The 18,606-nt window shown below is 36.0% G+C and overlaps 2 protein-coding genes across 7 annotated transcripts in view; both read right to left on the bottom strand.

Moving 5' to 3' along the window:
- Positions 1 to 2,991: 2,991 nt before the first annotated feature.
- On the bottom strand, positions 2,992 to 8,672 carry LOC307167487 (uncharacterized protein). 2 transcript variants are annotated; one of them, XM_079886628.1, is made up of 4 exons: positions 8,551 to 8,672; positions 7,240 to 7,342; positions 4,924 to 5,142; positions 2,992 to 4,622 (listed from the first exon to the last, which is right to left on the bottom strand). In XM_079886628.1, the coding sequence occupies exons 3-4, from the start codon at positions 5,006 to 5,008 to the stop codon at positions 3,562 to 3,564; spliced, it is 1,146 nt and encodes a 381-aa protein (XP_079742754.1). In that variant the 5' UTR covers positions 5,009 to 5,142; positions 7,240 to 7,342; positions 8,551 to 8,672; the 3' UTR covers positions 2,992 to 3,561. The 2 variants fall into 2 exon arrangements, with proteins under 2 accessions (XP_079742754.1, XP_079742755.1); XM_079886629.1 differs by having other exon boundaries at positions 2,992 to 4,610.
- Positions 8,673 to 9,385: 713 nt separating this feature from the next.
- Positions 9,386 to 18,606, bottom strand: part of LOC307167477 (uncharacterized protein) — a 29,910-nt gene continuing 20,689 nt past the window's right edge. For 2 of the 5 annotated variants that reach the window (XM_079886610.1, XM_079886608.1), the window contains one exon: positions 9,393 to 11,045. In XM_079886610.1, coding sequence (XP_079742736.1) covers positions 9,946 to 11,045 — 1,100 coding nt within the window. In that variant the 3' untranslated portion in view covers positions 9,393 to 9,945. Of the gene's footprint in view, positions 11,046 to 13,765; positions 14,015 to 15,465; positions 15,657 to 16,342; positions 18,481 to 18,606 lie in introns of those variants that run through there. The other 3 variants (XM_079886607.1, XM_079886606.1, XM_079886609.1) reach the window with 2 other exon arrangements.

The following is an 18,606-nucleotide window of genomic DNA, read 5'->3' as shown; positions in this document are numbered from 1 at the left end:
GTTTTTCGGTTGAAGTCCAAAGTAGTCGATTGCCGAGTTCACGCGCGTGATCATAAGTATTAAACCTATGCGTGTGAACTCTGCAATCGACTACTTTAGACTTCAACCGAAAAACAGGATGTAAACAGGTATTTGCGCTGGCTTAAATAACATCATTTTTATACATATCTTTCACATCTACTGCAGTCAGACTCACTCGTGTTCACTCAGAAGGAATCACTCACATGACCTGTGCACTTGTAATGACACATCAAGGATGTTAAGAGGCTAAAAGCAGGTTTAGTACTTGCCCCATTGAAGTCAACAGGGTGCACATTTTAAAAATAGAATAACTCGGTGTAGGCAACACCGATTTTTGTCGTTATTCTCTGTATTGACAGCACTCCAAATGTACAAAAAAATGAGCTCAATGTTAAAATTGACCGGAGTTCTCCTTTAATGTACTAAAACAGTGATATTAAAAGATCAAATTCAGTTAACACCTTTTTGATGATGCATACTATACAGGTGAAACTTGAAAAATTTGAATAACGTGCAAAAGTTATCATTTTTGATTATTATGGCTTATTATGAAAACCCCAAATTCAAAATCTCAGAAAATTAGAATATTAGGATTTTAAGGATTTTAAGGATTAGAAAAAAAGGATTTTAAATACAGAAATGTCTGCCCTCTGAAAAGTATAATCATGCAAATGTATATAGTTATATATACTAAATATATTAGTTTCACCTTTTAATTTGAATTACTGAAATACACAAACTTTTGCACAATATTCAAATTTTTTGAGTTTCACCTGTCCTGTATACAGGCGAGCAGATGAGCCAAGAATATTAATGCAACACGTTTTATTGGTTTTCGATGGAAAAAACTCTTAATGTGAAACCTTGTGTTGTATTAATATTCTGTGTTCATTTGCTTGCTTGTACAAAGTATGCATAATCAGTAAGGTGTACATTGAATTTGGTCTTTTAATATCACTGCCTTACTACAAACCAGGTAAAAATGACAAGAACCAATGAGGTTCATTCTCGTGTTACGCAGTATATTTGAGCTTCAGCGAGAACCAATGAGGTTCATTCTTGCACGTTTGAGCTTCCACAAGAACCATTGAGGTTACAGTGGTTACACTGAACACTTGAAAAGGGTTCCAAATAGTAGATTAGTTTATATTACATTTTAATCAGCATCATAAACAAGTGATATCTGACTAAATTGGCCCCTGACAGAAAGGCTTGTATAGGAGTCAATAGGTGTAACCGGTTACACCATTTGACATTTCAGTTAAAAATTGCCCACCAATGGAGGAAAGCCTTGTTTTGCCCAACAGGTGGGCGTTCCTATAATGGTGGACATCATGTGAAAACTATGAATACAGTGATTATTTCCTTGAGTACGCTGCCAGCACTCATGAAATAGATATCTTGTAGGGTGTGATTACTTATGCCCTTTTAATGTGACCCAGTATACCATAGACAACTGTAGACATCTCACTGTTAAAGGCACATGATTACATAGGTGTCCATGATAATGCCTGTCAAATTTGATTTTAAACTGAAATGTCAAATGGTGTAACCGGTTACATCTATTGACTCTGATTACAAGCCTTTCTGTCAGGGGCCAATTTAGTCAAATATCACTAGTTTATGATGCTGATTAAAATGTAATATAAACTAACCTTCTATTTAGAACTCTTTTCAAGTGTTCAATGTAACCAATGTAACCTAAATGGTTCTTGTGGAAGTTCAAACGTGCGAGAATGAACCTCATTGGTTCTTGCTGAAGCTCAAACATGCTGCGTAACATGAGAATGAACCTCATCAGCTCTTTTCAGTTTTTTTTTCCAGCATTGACAAAAATAAAACCAATTCTGTTGAACTTGTTGACTGTCATGCTTGATTTTCAGTCACAATTTCTTCAACAAACAATGGCCTTTGACTCTAGAAGCAACATGGTCAATTGGCATAACCAACATTTTTCATAAAAATGATATACAGGAAAATTAATGTGGAATAAAATGTAATAATCTAGTTTAGTGTAATAACATCGTTTTTAAAAATTTGTACATAATTTGTCAAAAGAACATTTAGAAAACAGAGGTGTTTTCAGCATATGTCCAGCCAAATATTGCAAAAACACATTAAAAATTACATTTAGAGATAACTCTAATAAAATCTATTTTCGTGTGATAAATTAAAATGTACATTACATGCCATCTAGGTGGATAACATATTTAAAATTTCTCATTCTTTGACAGTTACACCATTTGACACATTCAGGTAAATTCAGTCTTAACTTTCATAAAAAATGGTGGAAATGTAATTTTTAATTACATAAAATCAACATAAATACACTATTTACATTTTAACATACCTGATGCATGCTTTTAAAACAAGTTTTTACAAGATTTTAAAATTTCTCATCTTGACAAACCTTATTTATCACTGACCCTAATACATATAAATAAGTACATGACATGAATATGGGACCCTGGACGACAAAACCAGTCACATGGGTACATTTTTTGAAATTTAGATTTATACATCATCTGAAAGCTAAATAAATATTTATTTGGCCGAGATACAACTATTTGAAAATCTGGAATTTGAATCGAAATATTGAGAAAAATCGCCTTTAAAGTTGTCCATTTATGTTTGTGATTGTGCTGCATTTACTCACAAAAATAAATGTTTTATATATTTACGGTAGGATATACAAAATATCTTCATGGAACATGATCTTTACTTAATATCCTAATGATTTTTGGCATAAAAGAAAAATCGATAGTTTTGACCCATACAATGTATTGTTGACTATTGCCACAAATATACCCGTGCGACTTATGACTGGTTTTGTGGTCCAGGGTCACATATATCTAATTAAAAATAATCCATCCTGACAAAAATAAACTACAATAATAACTTTATTTACACTGTTGTTGGCAATAGACGGTTAAAGACCCAAGGACCAGATATGATGCATGAAGACCTGGAGTTAGAAGTGCATTAAATTAAAGACAAGAGTCAGAATTATAATAAATATATATATTTTTACTGAAGATAGTTTGCAGTTTCATCAGCAGAAGTCAGCTTCTAGACTCACGAGGAGTTCGTAGGCCGCTTCCCTTTTACATTTACAAAAATCACAGCAGTTATACCCTTCACCAAGGTCTAAGCTACGTCATTACTTTAGGTTGAATGATTCTGATTGGCTAAGAAATAGATAAACATAGTAATTTTCCACACATGGACAGATAGACAGAAGCATCTCATCATCAATGATACGGTTGACACCCAAAACCTAAATTAGGTAAGAGTGTCCCTTCGAGGTCACGAGTCTGTGTGTCTAGGCGCCAACATATCAAATAAACCAAGTCTGTAACAAAGAATACTAGCGTACATACAGCGATACACAGCTTCTTCAAAGTTGGAGTTAGTTGAGTTCTGCTCTAAACAGGAGACTTTCCCAAAACATCCAGATATCATGTTCTTTCTCTCAGTGAGAGACAATAGCTTTTCACCAAATTACTATTATTGTGCTTTTACTATAAACTCTATTTTATCTTACGAGTTTACTTGATCTTTTACACACGGAGTACACTGGTACGGCTTCTCTCCAGTATGAACTCGCTTATGTAATTTCAGGTGTGCAGACTGAGTGAATCTCTTGTCACAATATGAGCACTTGTAAGGTTTTTCTCCAGTATGAATTCTTTGATGCAGTTTCAGACATTCAGCTCTAGTAAAACTCTTCCCACAGTCACAACACACATGATCTCTCACTTCAGTGTGTGTTTTCTGATGCAGTTTAAAATAATAAAGACTTGAAAAAATCTTTCCACAGAGAGAACATAATTGAGGCTTCTCGTCTGAATGAACTCTCAGGTGTTGTTTTAGATGTGATGATGAAATAAACTTTTTGCCACACTGATCACAATTAAATGGCTTTTCTCCAGAGTGAATACGCAGATGATATTTGAGATAAGTTTTACATTTGAAACTCTCTCCACACTGAGTGCACTGGTACGGCTTCTCTCCAGTATGAACTCGCTCATGCGATTTCAGGTTTTCAGAACGACAGAAACTCTTGTCACAATATGAGCACTTGTAAGGTTTTTCTCCAGTATGAATTCTTTGGTGTTGTTTCAGATTGTCAGCTCTAGTAAAACTCTTCCCACAGTCACAACACACATGATCTCTCACTTCATTGTGTGTTTTCAGGTGCAGTTTAAAATGACGCAGCCACAAAATACTCTTTCCACAGACAGAACACACATAAGGCTTCTCATCTGAATGAACTTTCAGGTGTTGTTTTAGATGTGCTAACGAAATAAACTTTTTACCACACTGATCACAGTTGAATGGTTTTTCTCCAGAATGAACACGTAGATGATTCTTGAGACCTGATGCTTGAGAAAAACTCTTCCCACACTGAGTGCATGGATACGGTTTCTCTCCAGTGTGAATTCTCATGTGTGTCTTAAGGTTTCCTTTTTGACAGAAACTCTTTCCACACTGAGTGCAGGTGTGCCGCTTATTAGCTTTAGTTCCTTGAGTTTTGATGCTCTGCTGTTCCTCCTCTGCTTCACTCAGTTCATGTTTTTGCAGATTTACTTCCATCCAGTCTAAAATTGAAATATTATGTGGTTAAAATAAGTTCAAGTGAACTCTGATTTAACAGAAGAATGCAACAGAGTATCATGTATCAGATCTGTGATGTGCGAAAAGTTTAGTTCAGTTTTTTACTTGTTAATCCATTTCATATATGGAAAGCTATTCAAGATTATGATCATTTAGATACATTTTATGTATCACTTATCTCTAATTTTTTCCTTATTTCACAGCCACCAAATCTGTTGAACTGAAGCTTTGTTATCTTAATGTTTGTCAACAGTCAACAATGAAGAATCAAGAATGGACACCAACCTATTTGTTCCTCAGTATCTTCATGTTTTATTCTGGATGGTTCTGGATCACTCATGTCTTCAATCTCCTCTTTAATAAACTCCATCTTTAACAGTCACACAGATTTCAGCTGCTACTCCTGGAGTTTGTCCTTCTCTTGTAGGATGATGGGAATATTCCCAGTATTTATTGGTGAATTGTTGTGGGAGGGGCTTCACTGCAGGTGTGAACTGACCAGATCTGGAAAAATCAAAGATAAGTTACTGAATTTATACTGGATTACTTTAAAAGAAGTAAAAACTGGATTGCTTTTTGATGGTTACATAGTAGTGTATAAAATAGCTCTAGATTGCTCATTTTTATAGCCTGGCTAACGTCAGACCTCGTCTTATTGAGACGTGGTCTGGGAACCACGTTCATTTTCTCGTATTTGAGGCGTGGTTTACGAATGCCGAGAGCCGTTTATTGGGCGCTACGAATGTCTATCAAATGCGCCTGTACGTAGCTCATAGCCAATCGCTTCAATTATACCAGATGACGTATGTAGAACGACAGAAATTCGACGAGGAAGAAGACGAAATAAACTTGCGTTCTAAACTGCTTAGAACACTATCTAAGGCTGCATCGAAAGGTAACTTCGCATCTGCTGCCATGTTGGATCCATAGATATAAACAAACTGTTTCGGTGTGTCGCATAGACGTCATCATCGTCTTGCTGCTCCCTCCCCGTTCTGTGATTGGTCCCCTCACTGAGGCGAAAATCTGGTCCATGGAATCCAGGCTGCCTAGCAGCGTGAATAAAATCGCTCTGCGCGCAAGGCAGCATAGGGAAACCCAGGCTATCATTTTTATGTAACCCAGGATATTATAAGCATGGTCAATTAATATCTAAACTAATCAGAACTCTAACATAAGATGGAAGAAATCCACTTAACAAACAATATGTTCAAACTGAATAGAGAGGGGGTGGTGGGTATACAAAAGTAACAATTCTTCTAAAAAAATTTTTGTAACTTAATTGTCTTATGTAACAATTTCACAAAAATAAAAGTCAGACCATTCTGTAATTGCTCTAAGTCTTGAAATTATGCAATCTAATTTAAATAAAAAACAACTGCTCATGCTACATGTGTGTAGCATCTTTGTTTGTATTGTGATTAAAATGCAGTGGTTGATTAATTTCAAATGAACAACAAATAAACAACAAATAAATTTGCTTAAAGAAAAAAAAAATAAAAAAAATATGGCAGCTGGTATTGGAATTGGCCAATTTGCTTGTAAAAAAATCTAAATGCTATAAAAAAAATCTATAGGTAGATTCTTGCCTTTAATCAAAGCCGAGGTCAAGGATCTGACCACTGGTTTAAATCATACTTATCTGACTGTTATCAGTTTGTAGCAGTAAATGAAGAGATGTCTTATGGATCACAAGTTCAGTATGGCGTACCACAAGGCTCAGTACTAGGACCGCTGCTGTTCACTCTGTACATGCTACCATTAGGAGATATCATTAGGAAGCATGGCATTAGTTTTCACTGTTATGCTGATGATACTCAGCTCTGTATTTCTTCGTGCCCCGACGAAACTTACCAATTCACAAAATTAATGAAATGCATAGCTGACGTCAAAAACTGGATGACTCGTAATTTCCCACTACGTAATTAAAAAATAAAATAAAACAGAGTTTCTAATTATTGGACAAAAAACCTCTGCACGTAGTAACCTAGAATACTGTCTAACACTTGAGGCTGCTCTGTTAAGTCTTCGTCGTCAGTTAGGAACCTGATTGAGCTCTTTGAAACCAATCTTTCATTTGAAAGCCACGTTTCTAGCATCTGTAAAACCACATTCTTCCATCTTAAAAATATATCTAAACTGCGACATATGCTTTCCATCACAAATGCGGAACAGTTACTAGTTCATGTGTTCATGACCTCAAGGCTAGATTGTTGTAATGGTCTACTGGGTGGTTGCCCTACATGCCTAATAAACAAACTCCAGCTTGATGATCTGTCATCATTTACTCAGCATTGTGTTGTTCCAAACCTGTATGAGTTTCTTTCTTCTGTTGAACAAAATAACTTTTGAAGAATGTTGGTCACCAGACAGTTGATGGACCCCATTGACTTCCATAGTATTTTTTTTCCTACTATGGGCGTCAATGGCTACCATCAACTGTCTGGTTACCAACAGAAGAAACTAATTCAGGTTTGGAACAACTAAGGTTGTAACAGTATACCTGTATGACGATATATCTTGGTATGAACACGTACAATTATCATATTGTGCACGTGCTTGTCAATAGTATTGGGAAAAAAATTAGATAGAGAATCTCACCAGCACGGAAGCAACTTCTTTCCACTTGACGACTCTCAACTTGCTCCAAACACACATGTACAGTGGAGAAAATGTCAGAGACAGAAGCTGTAATCTCTATCCCCTGTTGAAAAAGAAGTTAAAAATTGTAGTATGGGAAAACTTTAGATATAGAAAAAACGAAAGCATGCTTGTCCTTGAGTATAGACATCCAATTTTCAAAAAATGAAGACACAAACTCGCAAAGTGGCTGCAAAAGGAGGAAACATATCGAACATGTCCGCCTATATTCGAGAACACCATTCCCGTTATGAAGGTATGTCCCATTTATAACTTAAGGTCATATGATTTCCGTGATACAGAGGGAATCCCATAACCCATGAAAATTTAGTTTAACGCAGATGTCATGTAAAACACGCAAATGTTTTATGTGATTATGTGGAGTGATTTTATGTGGATGTGGAGTGATTATTCTTACTAATCAAAATTACTTATCTGTAACATTCATGCAAATAAACCTATGCTAAGCCCCATCTTAACCAATCCTACCTTGGAAACTGTTGTCATCTGCTATTTTGACTAGGAATTCTATCATAAAGGTCCTGTATGTTTGGGTCATTATAAACTGCATAGTTATACAGAAGTAATTCAAAAATATGAAAATGAAAATACTTAGCCTAAATTAGCAAAAATTACAAAGTACGCAGAGAGAACTTGTGAAGGGTTTTGTCCAATTCTAGGCTATATCATAAAGTAGGATACTGTTGATATGTGCATGCTGTGGAAAAAAAAAATGTATTAGCCTTCATTCCTAGGGGGATATGTCCACGTCTCATGTCTGATGCAACATTTTAAAAATGAACTTTAATGCACTAGCGCTCATCGCTCAAAACAGCAGATTATAACTATCACGGAATTCTTATAAACACGCCCCCCTTGTGAACTATAACAATAATGATTACTGACACCCAAGTTAACCTGCAACACAGAAGGAACAATCAATTTAAAACTTAATGTAATAATCGGTGTCATGTAACTTAAGTCTTCAAGTTTTTGACTGGGTTTGCCTTGATTCTAAAGTATTAAACTTGTCCGTCGCACGTTTATTTGTACTATTTCACGTTTTTGGTGTATAATTCCATTGTTCTTCACTCTTGTCTTTTCAAAGTGTGAATATTAAATATTCACACTTTCAAAATGTATATTAAATAAGATCAGATGAGAAGTTTGCGGTTCTCTGTCATTATTGAACACTCTGGTCCGTTTTGCAACATGATTGAATTAAAATCACAGCGCTTAAATTACATTCCGAGTATGCTGGAGATCTTTTACCAGATATGAATGCATCCAGATGTTAATAAATCCTGAAGGAATTCATCCAGTAGCTTTTCTCTCCGTGACTACAAAAGCAGTAGACTACTGTTGTTAGCGGTTAGCACTAGCATTGTCTACTAGACGCGACGAGGCGTGGCTCTGATGTGGGAGAGGAGCTGAGTAAATTCAGTCTCACATCACACAACAGCAGTTTCGATTAGAATAAGGTAATTCAGATATCAGAAAATATCATAGTCTTGATAGTCAATTGAAAATGGAATGGGGATATTGTTTTCTTTCTCTTCAAACAAAAACACTTAAAGAGAGTTACCCCACATTCACATTGCTAGCAGCCCACATTGTGAAATGTAACCCCAGACGCACTTGTAATCCAGATTTGGTCATCTGAAAACGTGTGCATCTGGATCAGAGGTGATCAATCCAAATTTTGCTTTAAAAACGACACAAAAGTAAAATGGATTACCTGATCCTGGATAGTCTAGTAGAAATAACAGGGTTATGTCTGATATCTTCTGTAAATTGGCATATTAATCACATTTTAATACACTGTAAACATACAGCATTTGGAGAAAATATTCCACATTTTACCCTTTCACTGCTTTGGTGAATTTAAGCTAAAGGTACCTTATTGTTCCTAAGAAGTCAATAATGAAGTATAAAAATGAACTCCAACCTCTTTGTATGATACAAGACCTAATTTGAGTTGATTTTACAATAATACTGTACATCCCAAACATATTTATCACAGTATTAAGATTGAGTGTTTAAACTCATTAATGTGATTAAAACTATATAACTCATGCTTTGGGTTCATTAAATAAATAAATCAAGACAAGAAGTTGTTTCTCTTTTATTTCTCATAATTACATGAACTATCAGAACACAATATAATACACTTAAGTACATGACATGAATATATCTAGAATTCAAGAATTGGCCTATTGGTTAGAGAGTCGGACTGGTGTCCCGAAGGTTGCGTGTTGGATTTTCAATACCAGCAGAAAATGACTGAGGTGCCCTTGAACAAGACACCTAACGTCCAACTGCTGCAGTGAATGGCTACCCACTGCTCCGTGTGTGTGTGTTCACTACTCCTAATGTGTGTGCACTAACTTGGATAGGTTAAATGCAGAGGACAAATTCCAAGTATGGGTTACCATAATTGACTTTCACCTATTTAGCACACAACCTATCCTGAAAGAAAAATAAACTACAACAACGATTGATTTTATTTACACTGTAAGAGTTGTTGACTGGTGAAGCTTCAACTTAAGTCTTTATAATTTTCCAAGCTTTTCTCCAAATTGACTAAATTTAACTAGATGATATTGTGCATTTAGGACAAACTCTCACTATTTACTTGAATGTATTTGACATAAAAACAAATGTTTTTCACTTGCAACATAATTTCATATGAATGTGAAGGCTTGATAAATGTTTATAACTATTCCCACACTGAGTACAGTAGTACGGCTTCTCTCCAGTATGAAGTCGCTCGTGTGATTTCAGGTGTGCAGACTGAGTGAAACTCTTGTCACATGATGAGCACTTGTAAGGTTTTTCTCCAGTGTGAATTCTTTGGTGTTGTTTCAGATTGTCAGCTTTAGTAAAGCTCTTCCCACAGTCCAAACACACATGATCTCTCACTTCACTGTGTATTTTCTGGTGCTGTTTAAAACTGTTCAGCCGTGAAAAACACTTTCCACAGAGAGAACACACATAAGGCCTCTCATCTGAATGAACTTTCAGGTGTTGTTTTAAATGTGATGGTGAAATGAACTTTTTACCACACTGATCACAGTTAAATGGCTTTTCTCCAGAGTGAACGCGGAGATGATGATATCTGAGATCAGTTTTACATCTGAAACTCTTCTCACACGGAGTACACTGGTACGGTTTCTCTCCAGTATGGAGTCGCTCGTGAGATTTCAGGTTTTCAGAACGAGTGAAACTCTTCTCGCAGTATGAGCACTTGTAATGTCTATCTGCAGTATGAATTCTTTGGTGATTTTTTAAATGGGCAGATGTAGTAAAGCTCTCCCCACACTCAAAGCACACATGATCTCTCACTTCATTATGTGTTTTCTGGTGCAGTTTAAAATGACGCATTCTTGAAAAACTCTTTCCACAGAAGAAACACACATAAGGCTTCTCATCTGAATGAACATTTAGGTGTTGTTTTAGATTTGATGATGAATTAAAATCTTTACCACACTGATCACAGTTGAATGGTTTTTCTCCAGAGTGAATGCGTAGATGATACTTGAGACCTGATTCACCAGCAAAACTCTTCCCACACTGAGTGCATGGATACGGTTTCTCTCCAGTGTGAATTCTCAAGTGTGTCTTAAGGTTTCCTTTTTGACTGAAACTCTTTCCACACTGAGAGCAGGAGTGCATCTTACTGGCTTTTTTTCCTTGAGTTTTGATGCTATACTTTTCCTCCTCTTCTTCATTCGGTTCATGTTTTTGCAGTTTCATCTCCATCCAGTCTAAAATGAAAATAGTATGTGGTTAAAATAAGTTCAAGTGAACTCTGATTAAACAGAAGAAAGAAACAGAGTATCAAGTATCAGATCTTTGATGTACCAAAGTTTAGTTCAGTCTTTTTCTAAACTCGTTAAATCATCTAAATCGACAACATGTGTGTTAGACCCTATACCGACTAAGCTACTGAAAGAGATGCTTCCAGAGGTCATAGATCCTCTTCTTACTATCATTAATTCATCTTTCTTATTAGGATATGTACCAAAAACTTTTAAGGTGGCTATGATTAAACCGCTTGTTAAAAAATGCAGCTTGATCCTACAGGTTTAGTCAATTACAGGCCGATCTCGAATCTAGCTTTTCTGTCAAAGACACTAGAAAAGGCAGTATCCTCACAACTATGTTCCTTTTTAGAAAGAAATGATATCTGCGAGGATTTCCAGTCAGGATTTAGACCATACCATAGTACTGAGACAGCTCTCATTAGAGTTACAAATGATTTCTTCTTATCATCCGATCATGGTTGTATCTCTATTAATGTTACTCGATCTTAGTGCTGCATTTGATACTCTTGACCACAACATTCTTTTAAATAGACTTGAAAATTATGTTGGCATTAGTGGAATTGCATTAGCATGGCTTATCAGTTTGTAGCAGTAAATAAAGAAGAGATGTCTTATCGAGGAAAAGTTCAGTATGGTGTACCACAAGGCTCAGTACTAGGACCGCTGCTGTTCACTCTGTACATGCTACCCTTAGGAGATATCATTAGGAAACATGGAATTAGCTTCCACTGTTATGCCGATGATACTCAGCTCTATATTTCTTCATGCCCTGACAAAACTTACCAATTCAAAAAATTAACAGAATGCATAGCTGATATAAAAAATTGGATGACTCGTAATTTCCTACTACTTAATTCTGAAAAAAACAGATTCTAATTATTGGACAAAAAACTTCCTCATGTAATAACCTAGAATACTGTCTAACACTTGATGGCTGCTCTGTTAAGTCTTCGTCATCGGTTGGGAACCTGGGTGTGCTCTTTGATACCAATCTTTCATTTGAAATCTTTCACGTGTCTAGTATCTGTAAAACCGCATTTTTCCATCTTAAAAACATATCTAAATTACGCCATATGCTCTCAATGACAAATGCAGAACAATTAGTCGATGCGTTCATGACCTCAAGGCTAGACTATTGTAATGCTCTACTGGGTGGTTGCCCTGCATGCTTAATAAACAAACTACAGCTGGTCCAAAACGCAGCAGCTCGAGTTCTTACCAGAACCAGGAAGTATGACCATATTAGCCCAGTTCTGTCCAAACTGCATTGGCTCCCTATTAAACATTGTATACATTTTCAAAATATTGTTAATTTCTTACAAAGCACTAAATGGTTCAGCTCCGCAGTACTTGAGCGAGCTCTTAACGCATTATAGTCCTTCATGTCTATTGCCATCTCAACAATTCCGGCCACTTGATAATACCTAAAATATCAAAATCGACTGCTGGCGGTAGATCCTTTTCCTATTTAGCACCAAAACTTTGGAACAGTCTTCCTACCATTGTCCGGGAAGCAGACACACTCTGTCAGTTCAAAGCTAGACTAAAAACACATCTCTTTGACCTAGCATACACATAACACATTATAAACTTTTATAATTCAATGTTAAGCCCAATTTATACTTCTGCGTCAAACTCCCACCGTAGCTACATTGTAGGCTGTGTGTAGCACGCGTACCCTTCGGCGTACCCTGACGTGCACCTCTCCAAAAATGTAACAACGTGTCAATTCTACGCAGACGCAAGCGCTGTGATTGGTCTGCTAGAACCCCCTCCCTCAGGTTTCACATGCTCCCTCTGCATGTGTAATTGCGCGTCAACGCGGACAACGACACAGAAGTATAAATTAAAACCAACGCGTTGCCTACAGCGTAGAGGCTCCGGGGTAGGTCCGACGCAGAAGTATAAATCAGCCTTTAGGCTGCATAGATTAGGTCAACTGGAACCGGGAACACTTCCCATAAATCCTGATGAACTCATTACATCATAAGAAGGATGGTGTCTATGCTAATATTAGTCTCTCTGTTTATCCCGAGGTTTACAGCAGTCCGCCGGATCCAGGCTGTATCTAGATCTGATGAAGGACCTGCGCCTGGACACGGCGACAACGCAGTCCTGAAGTGGTTCCGGTTCGCGTGGCTACGCGGAAGCAATAAAAAAAATCTGTATTATACATTTTTCAAAGCTTGTACCTTGGAACCTATTTCATGGTTTGCGTTCTCGAGCCACCAGGCACTGTTTTGTTCGCATTAAGGGTTTTCTGTTAGAATGGTGTAGGGTAAGCGGCCCCTAAATTAATAACTAACGATCGTTGCGACGGAAGTGAATCAATCAAAACTAACTTAAGCTGGACAATAACTTTATTCTAGAGCTGCTGTAAAGCCAAAACAGTCTCTGTTACTTTAATGTCCTATTATCAATGTAAAGCTGCTTTGAAATAATATATATTGTTAAAAGCGCTTTCTTTTGACTTGACTTTCTTGTTAATGCATTTAAAATGTGGTGGACAAAAGCTATTCAAGATTATGATCATTTAGATTAATTTTCTTCATCTCTATTTTGCTCATTATTTCACAGCCACCAAATCTGTTGAACTGAAGCTTTGTTATCTTAATGTTTGTCAACAGTCAACAATGAAGAAATCAGGAATAGACACCAACCTATTTGTTCCTCGATATCTTCATGTTTTATTCTGGATGGTTCTGGATCACTCATGTCTTCAATCTCCTCTTTAATAAACTCCATCTTTAACAGCCACACAGATTTCAGCTTCTACTCCTGGAGTTTCTCCTTCTCTTGTAGGATGATGGGAATATTCCCAGTATTTATTGGTGAATTGTTGTGGGAGGGGCTTCACTGCAGGTGTGAACTGTGATCACTGTGTGATACTGACGCCCACAGGACCAGATCTGGAAAAATCAAAGATAAGTTACTGAATTTATACTGGATTACTTTAACAGAAAACAAATGGTGCCTTTAATTTAGTTCAAATAGTATTTTGATGGTTACATATTAGTAGTGTATAAAACAGCTCTAGGTTGCTCATTTTTATGTAACCCAGGATATTATAAGGATGAAACAGGGCAGAGGTTCAATTAATATCTAAACTATTCCGAAATCTTACGAGACAACATAAATCCACTTAAACAACACAGACTGAATAAAGAGGGTATAAGCAACAATTCTTCTAAAAATTGTGAAATCATTTCAAAAAGTTCTGATATTAGTAGAACAAAACATGTTTAGGTAGGAAAGTTGTTTTGAAACAACACCAATGTCTATGGTAACATCCTAAACTGTATAATGCCAATGCAATATGCTTTAAACAACTTTACAGTTCAAATAATACCAGTTGTCAAAACAAAAAGTGTTATAAAATGATGAACCTCACATTTGAGACTAAATGATAATATACTAAATGTAAAGTTATATGAACAAAAACCTTGAAAAAAAATCCTTGATACTGACTGAAAATTTCTTTTTTCTTTATTGTTCGGTAACATTTACAAAAAGGTCCCATTTGTTAACATTAGTCAATTCTTTAGTTAACATGAACAATATGCCTACTTATAAAGCATTTGTTAATCTTAGTTGATGTTAATTTCAACATTTACTAATGCTTTATTAAAATCAAAAGTTGTATAATGTTATTAAATGGACCTGAGCTAAGATGAACTAACAACGAACAGTTGCATTTTTATTAACTATTGTTGTCAAAGAATAATAACTAGGCCTACTGTAAAAATGAAAAAAATATTGCTCGTTGTAAATGTTAGTTAATACATTAACAAACAATAACAAATGTAATTTTATTATAAAGTGTTACCAATTTGTCATTATAGTTAAAAGAATGCTGATACTTCACCATTTCCAATACAATAGCATTAAACAGTCTCTTAACCTCATCCAGTTTGTGGATCATTAACCGCAACATTTAACATGATTCTCATGTTTAAGCATTTGTTATTAGGCTGTGCTTAACACAAAACATGTGCTATACTGACATGGTTTTAAAGCTTTTGTGATCTAATCTGTTTGGCCTTCAAGAGTCTTAAAACAGCGCTGTGTGTAAGAATTGTATAATAAAGGTCCTGAATGTTAAAATAACAGTGTATGCACAGAGGACTAATGAAGGGTTTTGTCCTATTCTAACTTACATCGTTAAATAAGATAATGTTGAGATGTGCATGCTGCGAATTGCTATTTCGGGTTTTTGGTGTATAATTCCATTGTTCTTCACTCTTCTCCTTTCAAAATGTATATTAAATAAATAAGACGAGAAGTTTACGGTTCTCTGTATTGAACAAACACTCTGGTCCGTTTTGCAACATGATTCAGTTAAAATCACAGCGCTACATACCTGCTATGCTGGAGACTTTTACCACATATGCATCGAGAAGTTGTTTAATAATTCCTCAAGAAAATCAAATAGCTTTTCTATCCGTGACAACAAAGTAGACTACAGTTGTTAGCAGTTAGCACTAGCATTATCAACAAGACGCGAAGGGGCGGGGCTCTGGTGTGGGAGAGGAGCTGAGTAAATTCAGTCTCTCATCACACAACAGCAGATTCGACTAGGATCAGATACAATTCAAAGATTTTGAATGTTTTCTTTGTAAATTCTTAGGGATGAAAGTTTGCTTTTCTGAAAATTATGTATTTTTTGTTTATTTTAATAGACAAAGATTACCACCAAATGAGGCCTTTATTGTTAATCTTTGTTTGATTATGGGGAAATACCAAATACATCAACAAAAAATGGGCTAAACTTTTTGTTATTTCAAATAGATATGAAAAATTATATCGAGTTACTATATGGGTTTAAAAACAGTAAAGCAAAACGCTTTTATGCTATTTATGTGATGATCTCATTTTTTCTGTTTATATTTTCTTTCTTTTTACTTGTATTATTATTTTATAAATTACACTATATTTTCTTTTCCTATTTTTTGTAGTCTATATTTAGATAATATTTTTACACTATATGTTGGATTATTGTCATGTTTATTATTGATATGTGGCTGGCATTCAATAATAAATATTATTATTTATTTATTTATTTATTTTTAAAGCAGTACAATTCAGATATCTGAAAATATCATTGAAACTACTCGAAACTGAATTAGAAACGTCTCTAATTTCTTCTGTGCATGTGTCTTAAAATAGTATTTACACTAGTCAAAACGCAATTAGAGATATCTTGAATCATTTTCATGAAAAAAACCCTTGAAGGAAATGCCAGTTGGATATTGTATTTATTATTGTTGCAAAATATGCAGAGTTGACATGTTTATAAAACACAAAATAACAACAATGCACCTTTTGTCAAGAGAATTCAGAGAAAAAATAACAATGATTGGCTAGTGAGAAAAATTAAGTTAAAGAAGAGGAAAAGAGAGGTTCAATAATGGTTTGCTTTTAGTGAGTCAGTTATTTACCAATAAATGATGTACATTGTGTCCTAACCAGATTTACTTGCTTGATTAATTACTTTTAAGGTAATGGAAACATCACAGAAAGCTTGAACATGTTCTTTGCAAAATGTAGATGTATATAAATCGTTGTAGAATCCAGCACATTTTCTCCAGGGAGTGGGCCTCATTACAGTCATAAGAACGGCCCTTCTCACACGATCCAAGTTAGCGTTACACTTTTTCCAATGGTGAAGCCACAGACCCTTGGATCTCGCAATATTAAGACCATCTCTACTAGAAACTTCCAGGCAGGTGTGTTGAGGAAAGCTGGAGCGAAACCCTCCAGGACTGAGTTTGGACACCCCTAATCTAAATGATATTGTGCTTTTAGGACAAACTGCATTTTTTTATTATCTGACAATTTACTTGTGAGGTATTTGACATGAAAACGAATGTTTCTCACTTGCAACATTTTTTCATATGAGTGAGAAGGCTTGATGAACATTTGAAACTATTCCCACACTGAGTACAGTGGTACGGCTTCTCTCCAGTATGAACTCGCTCGTGTGATTTCAGGTGCTCAAACCGAGTGAGACTCTTGTCACAATATGAGCACTTGTAAGGTTTTTCTCCAGTGTGAATTCTTTGGTGCAGTTTCAGATGGTCAGCTCTAGTGAAACTCTTCCCACAGTCCAGACACACATGATCTCTCACTTCAGTGTGTGTTTTCTGATGCAATTTAAAATAATAAAGGCTTGAAAAAATCTTTCCACAGAGAGAACACAAGTGAGGCTTCTCGTCTGAATGAACAGTCAGGTGTTTTTTGAGATGTGATGATGAAATAAATTTTTTATCACACTGATCACAGTTAAATGGCTTTTCCCCAGAGTGAACGAACAGATGATTCCTGAGACCTCTGGGACATTTGAAACTCTTCTCACACTGTGTACACTGGTACGGCTTCTCTCCAGTATGAAGTCGCTCGTGTGATTTCAGAGATCCAGACTGAGTGAAACTCTTGTGACAATATGAGCACTTGTAAAGTCTTTCTCCAGTATGAATTCTTTGATGCTCTTTCAGATGGCCAGCTGTAATAAAGCTCTTCCCACAGTCACAACACACATGATCTCTCACTTCAGTGTGTGTTTTCTGATGCAATTTAAAATAATAAAGGCTTGAAAAAATCTTTCCACAGAGAGAACACAAGTGAGGCTTCTCGTCTGAATGAACAGTCAGGTGTTTTTTGAGATGTGATGATGAAATAAATTTTTTATCACACTGATCACAGTTAAATGGCTTTTCCCCAGAGTGAACGAACAGATGATTCCTGAGACCTCTGGGACATTTGAAACTCTTCTCACACTGTGTACACTGGTACGGCTTCTCTCCAGTATGAAGTCGCTCGTGTGATTTCAGAGATCCAGACTGAGTGAAACTCTTGTGACAATATGAGCACTTGTAAAGTCTTTCTCCAGTGTGAATTCTTTGATGCTCTTTCAGATGGCCAGCTGTAATAAAGCTCTTCCCACAGTCACAACACACATGATCTCTCACTTCAGTGTGTGTTTTCTGATGCAATTTAAAATAATAAAGGCTTGAAAAACTATTTCCACAGAGAGAACACACAAAAGGCTTCTCATCTGAATGAACTTTCAGGTGTTTGTTTAGATTTGATGATGAATTAAAATCTTTACCACACTGATCACACTTGAATGGTTTTTCTCCAGAGTGAACACGCAGATGATGTTTAAGACCTGATCCACAAGCAAAACTCTTTCCACACTGAGTGCATGGATACGGTTTCTCTCCAGTGTGAATTCTCAAGTGTTTGTCAAGGTGTCCTTTGCGACCAAAACTCTTTCCACACTGAGGGCAGGTGTGCAGCTTATTAGTTTTGATGCTCTGCTGTTCCTCCTCTGCTTCATTCAGTTCATGTTTTTGTGGTTTCATCTCCATCCAGTCTAAAGTAAAAATAATTGTCAAAATAAGTTCAAGTGAACTCTGATTTAACAGAAGAAAACAACAGAGTATCAAGTATCAGATCTTTGATTTGCCAAAGTTTAGTTCTGTCATTTTCTTGTTAATCC

This window comes from Squalius cephalus (assembly GCF_949319135.1).
Source record: "Squalius cephalus genome assembly, chromosome: 11".
In the NCBI taxonomy this organism is placed as follows: Eukaryota; Metazoa; Chordata; class Actinopteri; order Cypriniformes; family Leuciscidae; genus Squalius; species Squalius cephalus.
Note: the sequence above shows the minus strand (reverse complement) of the source record. Positions and strands in the feature narration are given on the sequence as shown.